Consider the following 11318-nt stretch of genomic DNA (forward strand, 5'->3'; position numbering starts at 1 on the left):
AGGCAATGGTACTTTACTGATAGACATCATAGTCAACAGAGAAGGGACAGGATGAACACTGGGGGCAATGCCTGGTGAGGTGGTAGAAACGAGGTGAGAATGGTGGGTAGTTTCTGTGTAAGAGAGCTCACAGCGAGCATCAGAGCCATCTGACCGGCCTGGGCAGCAGAAGGCAGGAGTCAAACACAGGAAGAAACAGGGTAAAAGAGCTGGGTGTCAGGATGAAGAAAAATTGGTGCCTGCCAAACCAAAAAAGGAAAGAAGTGTTCGTGCTTCAGCCAGGCACGAGCCTGGTTGAGATACTTCAGGTGGAACAGTGGTAAGCACTGCTGTCTCACAGCAAAGAAGGTACTGGGTTTGAATCCACCAGCTGGTTGAAAAATCTCTTACACAATGACAGAGCTCACGTGACCCTTCCTTTGTGTGTGACTAAAAACATTATCAGAGGCTCCATTTTTCCTTTCCTCCAGCAAATGTGTAACACATATAACACAATAACGTGCTACCTTAAAATTCCTTACTATTAAACAAACATGGGACTAATCTTGTCATCTGTCAGACTGTATTTATTTATTACATTGCTGATATTTATTTGTACATTTTGTCCATGATTGGTAGAAAAGGATGTGCTACAGATATGTAGTAGTTTATGCTGCATCTTCTTACCCTGTTTACATAGTATAAAGTAAAAGCTTTGCCAAAAAATAAACAGTTTTTAAAGATTACAAAACATATAAATAAAAAGGCCACTTGGGTTGAATTGAACTTTTGTTGGAATCATGAACAAAAAGGGTATTTTGACATTTACAGTAAACAACAAGTAATCATGCATTTCAACATAATCTATAATCCTTATGAATTTAAAATAGTAAACTATGTTGCCATGCATCTATATTCCTGTAAGTTATAGTAATGTACACAGTATGGTGTCAATAACTTTAGTATATTTAATGAAGTCATGCAAACCTTTACTATGGTATCATGGATATTTTCTGAGGTACAGATCCTTTAAGTACGAAAGGGCTGGGTCAAGATTTTGCACTTTGTAATTTTTGTTACTTTTACCCCAGCACATTTGAGCCCTGTGACTTTACAAATAATATGAGATTTAAAAATAGTACAAAATTTCACCTTAGCACCAAGTAAAACCCAATTCCAAAACTGCTGGGATGCCGTATAAAAAATAAACAAATAAATAAAAAAGCTATGATTTGCAAATCTCTTAAACCAATAACTTTTCACAATAGTACATAAAAAATAAATCAAATGTTTAAATAAAATGTACTATTTAAATTTTAATTTAATGGAGCAACATAACTCAAAAAAGTTGGGAATGGGCAACAAGAGGTCAGAAATTTAGAGATACTAAAAAGAAACCGCTGGAAGAACAAAAGGTTAACTGAGAATTTGTCAGTAACACGATTGGGTAAAAAAGTGCAGCTTAGAGACGCAGAGTTTCTCAGAAGTGAAGATGGGAAGTATCTAGAAGATACAAATTATGGAACAATTTCAGAATGATATTTATCACTGTGAAGACTTACTCATCATCTACAGTATATAAAAGGATTCCTGCAATCTGTAGAAATCTCTGTGCAGAAAGGAACAAGTCTGAAAATCCAATAGTGGATGCCTGTGATTTTCAGGCCCTCGGGCATTGAAAACAGCCACTATTTGGATTTGTTCGGAAATCACTGTTATGGAAATCACTGAATGGGCTCAGGAACACTTCCAGAAATCACTGTGTGTGAACACAATTCACCGTCCCATCCACAAACGCAGGTTAAAGCTCTATCATGCAAAAAAAGAACCCCTATGTGAACATGATCCAGAATTGCAGCTGTCTTCTCTGGTCAAAGCTCATTTTAAGAGAACTGAGGCAAAGTAGAAAGCTGTTCTGTGGTCAGATTTTTTTGGAAAACATAAATGCTGCATCCTCCAGACTAAAGATCAGAAGGATCGTCTGGTTTATTATCAGCACGCAGCTCAAAAGCCTGAATCTCTGATGTTTTTTTGACATTAGTATCTATGAAACAGCAGCTGGCACTTCTGAAAAGGCACCATCAGTGCTGAAAAGTATGTACAGGTTTTAGAGGAAAATATGTAATGTCTTTGCTGCTGATATAATCTTAGCATACTTCATATGCTGAGACCATGCTACTGCATCTATTGCAGCAGCATGGCTTCATAGAAGAGTTTGGATGCTGAAACAAAAAGTACAACAAAGACAACACACAACTGTTGAGCAGTTAGAATCGCCTATCAGATAGGAATGAGGCAATTCTCCTCTACCAGAGGGTCTAGCAGCTGGTCTCCTCAGTTCCCAGATGTTACAAAGAGACGTTACAGAGTGTTGCTAAAAGAAGAGGGGATGCCCCGCAGTGTTAAACATGGCCTGTGCCAAAGTTTTTAGATATGTTCTGGCCATCAAATTCAAAATAACCTGATTTAAAAATAAGAATAAAAGGTTTGACATGTGTTCTATGTTCCACCTTCAATAAAAAAAAAATGGGTTGAAATGATTTGCAAATCATTGCAATCTACTTTTATTTCCATTTAACACAGCATCCCAGCTGAAGTGCATCTTAACTTGGGGACTTTGGATAATTTTGCATGCTCTCCTTAAATATACACACATGCACTATATTAAATTTACTGTAATACACATTTCTTTGTATGAAATATGAAATTACCAGTCTTATCATATACACATGTATGCATACCGTGCTACTAGATAATGAAAAGCATTTTGTCAACTGCTGAATTATGACAGATAAATATTCAACTGAATTCTCTTGATAAGATTGAAACTGACAAAGTTATACACAATGTGGGCTTTGATATTGAATCATCTGAAAATAAGTTTCATGTAGCATCAAATCAGAGTTTGGGGGGATCCCATCATTCAAAGACGTGTCTATCACTGGAAGAAGAAAGAGACCTGCCACTGTGACGACCAGTTGCCTGATAAGAAACACACAAACACCAAAATGCATACAATGTAAAAAAAGATGCAGAAACACATTTATATTGTGTGTTAATGTAAAAATTGACTCACATACCCCTGCGTGTCCTTTGGAGAAGTTGGCATGAGCATAAAGAAGCACTGCAATGTCATTGTGTCCTGCCTCTAATGCGATGGACATGGCTGTGCTTTCATCCTGTTTACGCACAAAATACACCACAAGAGCTTCTGTTGTTTATCGCACAATAACAGACAGAAAATAAACAGCCTCAGTATATTTAATTACATACCATTTCTATCCCTTTTGTTTTCTCCTGACACACTGAATGTGTCTTCTGTAACAAATGGTTACTCTCTGCTTTTGTAATATAATATCTAAAACAAAGTAAGAGCGCTTCTGCTTCACAGCTTGAGGCCACCGGGCTCACAGAAGCTGCAAAGTAGAGGCAATGACTCACATACACTGTCAGTCAGGGTGGCATCGCACTCCGGCTGTGCCAGCAGTAGTTTAACAATGTCAGCGTGGCCATGCTCGCTTGCACACATCAGCGCTGTGGAGCCCTCATCATCCTGGAGATTGACCTCCGCCCCTTGTGCCAGGAGTGCCTGCACCATGTCCATCCTGCCATGGCTCACAGCGAGCATCAGAGCCGTCTGACCGGCCTGGGCAGCAGAAGGCAGGAGTCAAACACAGGAAGAAACAGGGCAAGTAATACTGAGTCACACATCTCCAAATATAAAGATACAGTCAGTAGACGACTGGGGAAAGGAAAAAAAATGAGCGGGACAGTGAAGCTAGTTCAGTTATTTATTCTTTCTTATATTGATTCACTGAATTTCAACTACACAACACAAATGTAGCCACTGGATGAATATTTTCATCTTTTTGAAAGTTTACATTTAATTGAATTATTTGCAAAATGTTCTCAGTCTCGTGGTTTGTTCTCTCTTCTTTTGGACACAGGAAATGTAATCAAACATAAAAGGTTAAACGTGCATTGCAGATTCTAGCTTGTGATTCATGCAGTGAATGGAAGTCGGCTTAGGACTGATCTTTTCGCGTAGGAGTGTGGCCGCTCCTCTGTATCAGCATATCACAGCAGCTGCGCCATCGGTTGCTAAGCCAACAAGCCTCGGACGTAGCATTTCCTCAGAGGTGCATATCCAGTAAAAGTGACAAGTTGCAGATCTCAACTTTGTGAGGAATTCTGACGCACATAATCAGGCGTTTGTTTGGCAGTGCTGTGATATCTGCAGGATTTTTTTTAAGCAGCTAAAGACAAAGGAAAGACTGTTTTCATTGTATTTATATTTATGCAAGCAGTTACATTTATCTGTCTACATAAAATAAACTCCAAAAATTATTAAGATTAAAATCAGTCAGTCATCTTATAAGGAAAGTTGCTTTAAAATAAAATAGTTGCACACAGTTCCTCCTATGCTTCATCTTCTGACATCACATAGGAGAGTAGGTTGAGTGATGCATTAAATCATTTTGACAATACCCACATTGACTGAAAGCCATGAGAGCTGCAGCAATTTTTAAAAAATTGTAAAACTAGTTTGTAAAAAACTTAAACTATAGTGTAATGTGAGAGCCAGCTAACCACTCCTCACCCACAACCTGAGAACATACTGACCTGGCTGGCCTTTGCGTTGACATCTCCTTTAGTGAAGAGCTGCTCGACTACTTTCATGTTGTCTGGATTATCCACAGCAGCAAGTGCAGCCAGCATGATGGGCGTGTAACCTGCTGAATTCTGCTGATTCACGTTGCACACCTCTGTAGTGATTGGCGGTCAAATGGATGGCAGTGGAAAAAACAAGCAAGAGGAAGAAGAATGTATATTATTTTGTACTGATAACAATTCACACTTGTTTTAATCATACAAATGCCAAGTTTTATTTTGTAAGGAAGACCTGTTCCAGATAAGCTTTTGTGGTGAGTGACTAAAAATGACAAAACTGTTATGCAATATAGATTCACAGAAAAAGGCTGGCGCTTAGAGATATATATTCTGAGTGATATACATACACAGAAGCTGTTCAGTCGGGCACCCAGTGCAAATATCAAACTGTCCTGACAAACTAAATAATTAAGTGACTGTCCAGAATAGTGTTTCTGCCTTTCGATCCCTTTCATACTCATTCACAGCTGGAAAAATGGTTGAAAGGAGCCATTATGATTTTCAAAAGGCAATCTCCAGCACATAATTTCTTATTTAAAAAAAAATCGTATTTTCCCCCCAAAAAACACCATCTCGTTTATCAGCTACCCAGCAGTCAAAAATGTATTCTATTGCCCATGCTGGTTTAAGAAACCAGGGTCTTCTTTTTTATCAATATTTTCCCATTTTTGACAGGAGCACTTTGTATCTTACCACACACAGAATTCGCTTGCTGCTGGTATTTTCGCCACCTAGTGGCTATTAGAAAGAATACTAAAATGTTCATATGATATGACAAATCCAGATTATACATGGGCTTCTGAGCAGTACAGCTGAATTACACAAGGCGTTTCCACCCTAAAAAACTGTGAGCTTGCTTGTTTCTCTGATTTGCTGGGAGATTCAAATTAAAAGGACAACGCTTGCGGCATTTTGTAGAAGTTAAAAAAAGCCCTGGCAGCATAATTTGTCTGTAATCTTATTTTAAGCATGTCCAGACTGCAAAGAAATAAACTTAATTCTCGTGACATAGAGGGACAGAGAAAAACAATATGTACTTGGGGTGGTGTGGTGATGTACCTGGATTAAGCAATTTCTTCACAATGCCAAAGTTCGAGTGAGAAACGCTGTAGTGTAGAGCTGTGTTTCCATTGCCGTCAGCCATATTAACTATGTACTGCAATACTGAAGGTGAAATGGCCTGAAACGTAGATAAGTAGTCCTCTACAGTTTCAGGAGATGCTGACTTGTGGCTGGACACAGAGAACCACTCTTGCTGGAGTGTGTGCAGACAGTCCTGCTGCAAGAGGAAAAAAGGATGCATTATATATGCAAAAACAGCACTTCTTTTTTTAAACATTAGTTTAGTAGAGCAATCAGGACTGAATAGACACAATCCTCCCATAATTACAGGGATGTGAATGAAAGAAGACAGACAAACAGCATAAAGCAACAATTCTATAAAAGACATCATAAAAGAAGAGGAATCTGTCATTATTTCAAACATAAAAAGGCATGTCGAGAGTTCTTGTTATTCTTTTTAGTGTTTCAGCTTTCACAATGGAAGCTGTCAAGAGTTACCTTGCTGATATACTTCCCTTGAATTCCACTTCTTCTTACCTATTTTGCATTTTACTGTGAAAGTGAGTAGTCTATTTCACTTAGAAAGAAAAACATTCTCAAGTTGAAGCAAATGATATGGCTAAAAATTCTTCTACTGACGAATTCTTTTCATATCCAATGGCAAGGATACTTCTTTAGAAACGATATACTCTCAACCACCATGGCCCAGCATCTCTCCGCACCCATGCTAATCAAAACACGTACAGACAAACAAGGCCCGTGGTGACTTTCAGTGGCTCTCATACTGAATATAGTAAAACAAAACATACCATTTCCCTGTTGGATAAAGCTGTGTCATCACCCAGGTGCGTCTTTAAGGCTTGACAAGCAAAAAACATCCGTTCGCTCATCCTACGTCTGAAAATAACCAAATTCTATTGGTTACTAGATGTCAGTTCAGATTTGAAAGGACTCCCACAGTAATGCAGACTGCTGTTGCGAAGCTTTTTATTGTTGCAGTTTTATTTTCTCCCAGATTACCTCTGCTGTGTATACACTCTCGCAGCTCCTTTTGATCCCTTGTTGTCTTTTTCCTTTCGTGATTGGGCAACATCTTGAGGAGATTCCCTAAATGTTCTTTTTATCTTTCTGTCCACATCATCATGCTCATAATTCGACACTGGGTCCAGCCTAAGGACAATAAAACAAGAGCTTAATATCTATGAACATACCACATCCATCATTTCAGAAATAAAACATTTGTTTAGACATTAGACACCTACCCTGTAGTCACACCCAGAAACTTCATGCTCTGCCTGTTGCTACTACAGCACTGGTTACCATTCTGTTTCTTTATTACATTCCTTGGCTTACCAGCATTATCTGACCTGTCTAGAAATGAGCACAAAGCACTTTTATTCTTAACACAAATCACACAGTATGTTGCATTAAATGCATGTATAGCAAAACAGTTACAAGGCTAGCTAGGTCACGTTCAGAGTATATGAAAACACACGATTCTTTATGCATTCGTTCACATCTAAAAGCCTCGGTGGAAAAGAGAAAGCATTCTTTTACACCAGCTCCTCCCACAAAGCAGTTCAATTTTAGATCTTAAGCCACAAAGTGCTATGTGGCACACAACGTCTTCCAAAACCAGATATCATTCCACACATCGCAAATGCATCCCTCAAAAAGGGAACTTGCCCAGCTGAAGCCAGCCACTTCCCCTGAACCTAGTTCAAGTTTAAACTGGGCGCCGGGAGTGGCTTCAAAATAAAATATTTTTATACTAAAAGATTTTTAAACCCCCTTCACTGAGACAAAATTCCTACTAACTGGATATTTACTAAATATCTCATGAAAAAAAGGATTTGGATTTATAACTAAACATAAATAAATAAAAATATTACCTTGTAAACCAGAGGACGTCTGCTGTTCTATCATTTTAATCATTCTTTTCACCTCTGAATCATTACTGCTCTGTTGACACAGTCCTGCTTTTGCTTTGTCACACTTAGAGGAGACAAGTGAAAGTTGAGACTGGGACTGAGAGTCTTTGTTTGCTGCATGAAAGTAAGATAATAGTAGACAGAAACGTATAAATATAACATTGCAGATTTGAAAAAAAAAATGTTAATTGCATCACCTTTGTGTAGATAAAGGGTTTTTTTTAATGTGTAAAAATCTGGAGCTATGTCATTCTATACAAATGACAGCAATAATGCAAGCAATGCAAGCGCAAACTGTTCAACCTATTCAGAATGTATAGTAATAAATTAGCAGGAAATTTGGTATCAGCTTTGCAAATGTTTTATGAAGAATCAATGTTTTTGGTTTGCTGTGTTACCTGCTGGTTGAGAACTGAACATGTGGATGTCTGTCCCTCCTTGTGCCATAGGTTTTCTATTGCAGGAGCTGGGATCTCCTTGGCCACTGTTATGATCAGGACAGTCCTCTGTGAGCAGGTCCCCATGCTCCATGCTGAGGAGCCTCTGCAACTTCTCGATGTAATGGTTCAGCTCATGGTCCCACTGTAACTGTGCAGGTTTCTGGAAATTTTGTCCAGGTGTCCTGGATGAAACTGAAAAATCCCTTATCCGCCCTTCCCCTACACCAACACTCTTTGTTTTGACAGGGTCAGGTAGATGGGACGGTCCGGATGCCATATTTCGAGTTTTCAGTCCAACTAGGAAATTCTCATTAATGTCTGTGAATCCAACTCCAGTGTCTCGAGTTACCCTGGTGACCGCTTCTGGTGTTTGCTTTGAAATACTTTCTACTGCATTTGCAGTTCCTACACCGATTGTTCGGGTCTCTGTGGTGCATCTGATGTCTCGGACCCTATTGCCTACAGATACTGTCCTAGTTGAAGTGTGAGTGGTGTTGGTGTGCTTGTCTTGGGTGCTGAGGAGCGTATTCGTGCTGGAGTCAGTGCTGAAGGCGTGCTTGGTGTTGGTAAAGCGAGACACTGAACTACATACAGTGTTGGTACGCTGCGATGCTGTTTGGGGTGATACCATGATTCCGAGCTCAACTCCTCTGACTCGATCTGTAGTCATACACTGTGAAACTGCTTCCTTTGCCTCGCAAATGGTCACATCGACAGAACAATCCCCACAAGCCACTGAACAATACTCTTTCTTGGACCTCAGATTTGCCAGTGGCGCCTCTGTGTTGCTTTCTGCATCACATACCCTTATCTCTGTCCCAACTCCTTGTGTGTTTGTAAAAACGTGCATTTCCACAGCCTTGTCGCTGGTCTCCACTCGCTCCCTGACCTCCCAGAGGCTCATGGGTACATCCAGTCCTGTGCAAATACTCCTCATCATAGGTGCACAGGATACTCCTACAGTTTTTACCTCCTTTTCCTCGCCTGTGGAAGCATCTCTGAGCTCTGTGTGATTACCCACTCCCTGGCTTTTGGTGTGTGGCCTTGCATCTGAGCCTATGCTTACAGTGGACGGTCTGGCACAGCAGGCCTTGTCAACCCGGTTCCTGGCTCCTGCAGCCTGAAGTTCCAGTTTCAGACGAATCAACTCCGTCTCCAGAGCTGATTCTTTCAACTCTATTTCTAAGTGACAAATTCTCTCCTTTAAGGCACTGTTTATTAATTCTTGGGCATCACGCTCTGCCTCCTGTTCTGTGTAAATTCCCAGACTGACTTCAGATACTTCTGTTGCAATGGACCTCATCTCTACCTGCTCAGTGTATGCATATTTGTTTTCTTTTGGTGGCTTAGACAAGATGATATCCATATCGTTGTCAGTTCCCACAGCGACTGACTTAAATGTTTTGTCATGAAGAGGGTTACATTTTTCATGCAATGTTCCCAACTGTCCCACTTTGATGGACCTTTCCAGTTCTCGCATGTCTTTGGTCAATCGCCCAACCTCCTTCAGATCTGTGCAGCTACTTTTAACTTCAAGATCTTTTTTGGTATTTCTGTTGATCTCAATTTCAGACCCTTCAATGGTATATGGGCTGTTCCAGGTTACATCATTGACGTTCTCTCTCTCAATCAAGTCCTTGAGCTGACAGCTTAGTTGCCTCTTTTCCTCCTGAAGGACTGAGATCTTTACCTGGAGGATTGGGATGATTTTCACTTGCTCCTCTAACTCTTTCAGTCTTTGTAGCGCAACCACCATTTGGTCACGGACATGTTGCAGGTGCATGGGGACTGGAGTTGTTCTACCTGAGCTCTGTGGACTTACTCTCAGACAGCCTGTGCTGCCTCTACTGCCCAGGGATGAGCCGAGTTGGACCTCGGGTCCAGTGCCAGTAGGCTTATTGCCATTATTGTTCTGATTATATGCACCTAGGCCAGTGAAAGGTGAGAGTGACCCAGGGGAGCTCACACCTCCGAAGCTGGCCAGTCGTCGACGGGGATAGGGCTGGGGTGGAGAAAGTCTTGTCACCTCCTGATTCAAGGGTTTGTGGGTCTCCAGAAAGGCCCTCTCCATCACAGGGCTTTGACTTTGGAAGAGAGATCGTGCAGCTGGCTGAGGCTTTGGCTCAGTTAGTATCTGAGAGGTTCCCAGACTTTCATTTCTTTTATTATTATTATCCAACAAGGAACCATGTGGTGGAGGAAGAGGTGGTCTACCTCGAGCTGCAGAGGACATGCCCAGTAGTTTTGAATCATCAGCACTAGATGATGACAAGGACTCTGCAGAATACCACTGACTAGATGAAATGCCCCTCTGCGTTTTGTCCACATTACTGCCGGCCACCCTGGGCCTCCTTTTTAGGCTTAGTCGCTTAATGGTGGCGGCGTCTCAGAAACTGTCCACACGCTTGATGCAGTCCACTTCAGACTGATAACTGTAATCAATTTCAAGGTGGTTAGGGAACCAGTGCTTTGGCCTGTTAAATAGTTGGACAGCTGTACTTTAATCTTCCTCTCTGAAAAGAGTAGTCAGGGAAGCAAAAGAATAAAAATAAAACAGCAAAAATCCAGACCAAACATTATGCAGAAAGGTGGAAAATCTTTTAAAAAAAATACAATAAATAAATCTTACAGAAAATAAGAAGTTGTTGTAAATTTAAGTTTTAAATAACATTTAATCATCATGAATCATCATGAATACACAGTAAAATCTTGAAGGCTTTAGGCTATATACTCTTCCCTTTTCTTTCCTTACCTTAGTATGTGTTGATCAGTGACCATTTCTCTGAGTCTCAAGCCTTCCTTCACTTCAAAATGTTTCTGACTCTAATCTCTCTGAGCCTGTCCCACAAGGGGAGGAGGGAGAGAGGAGTGTCTACCAATCCTGCAGACATTTTTTTCAGTAGTTACTTCTCTCCCAATGGTATGTCTCTCTCTACATAGACTGAGCCCACTCTATAATTACTCTGCAACTCTCCCTGTAAATGCCCAACCATTCTCTTGGCAGGACTTCTCAACCACAAACATATTCCAAGTATTTTAGCCACTGAATATAAAAGCAAAGAAAATACCTAGGACAACACAATTCTAACCTATAACTATATTTAAATAGTAAATGTTAAATGCATTAAGCTGGAATTGCAATAAATTCCATCATACAACCCCTATTATCAAAAAGTACATTTCATGCATTACTTCCAGAAGCATGTACAAATTACAAACATTTTTGTGACTCTAA

The 11318-nt window shown here is 40.2% G+C and overlaps 1 protein-coding gene across 1 annotated transcript; it reads right to left on the minus strand.

Moving 5' to 3' along the window:
* Positions 1–545: 545 nt before the first annotated feature.
* LOC146706159 (KN motif and ankyrin repeat domain-containing protein 1-like) lies at positions 546–10331 on the minus strand. The gene is made up of 10 exons (XM_085464210.1): positions 8042–10331; positions 7605–7757; positions 6975–7083; positions 6733–6882; positions 6522–6609; positions 5710–5929; positions 4603–4745; positions 3425–3625; positions 3060–3158; positions 546–2961 (listed from the first exon to the last, which is right to left on the minus strand). Exons 1-10 carry the CDS (start codon positions 10314–10316, stop codon positions 2899–2901), a joined length of 3501 nt encoding a protein of 1166 aa, XP_085320336.1. The 5' UTR covers positions 10317–10331; the 3' UTR covers positions 546–2898.
* Positions 10332–11318: the final 987 nt, after the last annotated feature.

This window comes from Copadichromis virginalis, linkage group LG7, assembly GCF_057382275.1.
Source record: "Copadichromis virginalis isolate Kocher_CV1m ecotype Utaka linkage group LG7, C_Virginalis_male_GT1.1, whole genome shotgun sequence".
In the NCBI taxonomy this organism is placed as follows: domain Eukaryota; kingdom Metazoa; phylum Chordata; class Actinopteri; order Cichliformes; family Cichlidae; genus Copadichromis; species Copadichromis virginalis.

Coding starts and splice junctions, on each gene's coding strand:
- LOC146706159 (XM_085464210.1), bottom strand. CDS start 10,316: ATGTCCTCTGCAGCTCGAGGTAGACCACCTCTTCCTCCACCACATGGT. Junction 7,758..8,041: donor GTTCAGTTCTCAACCAGCAG/GTAACACAGCAA, acceptor ACTTTCATGCAG/CAAACAAAGACTCTCAGTCC. Junction 7,084..7,604: donor GACGTCCTCTGGTTTACAAG/GTAATATTTTTA, acceptor GCTCATTTCTAG/ACAGGTCAGATAATGCTGGT.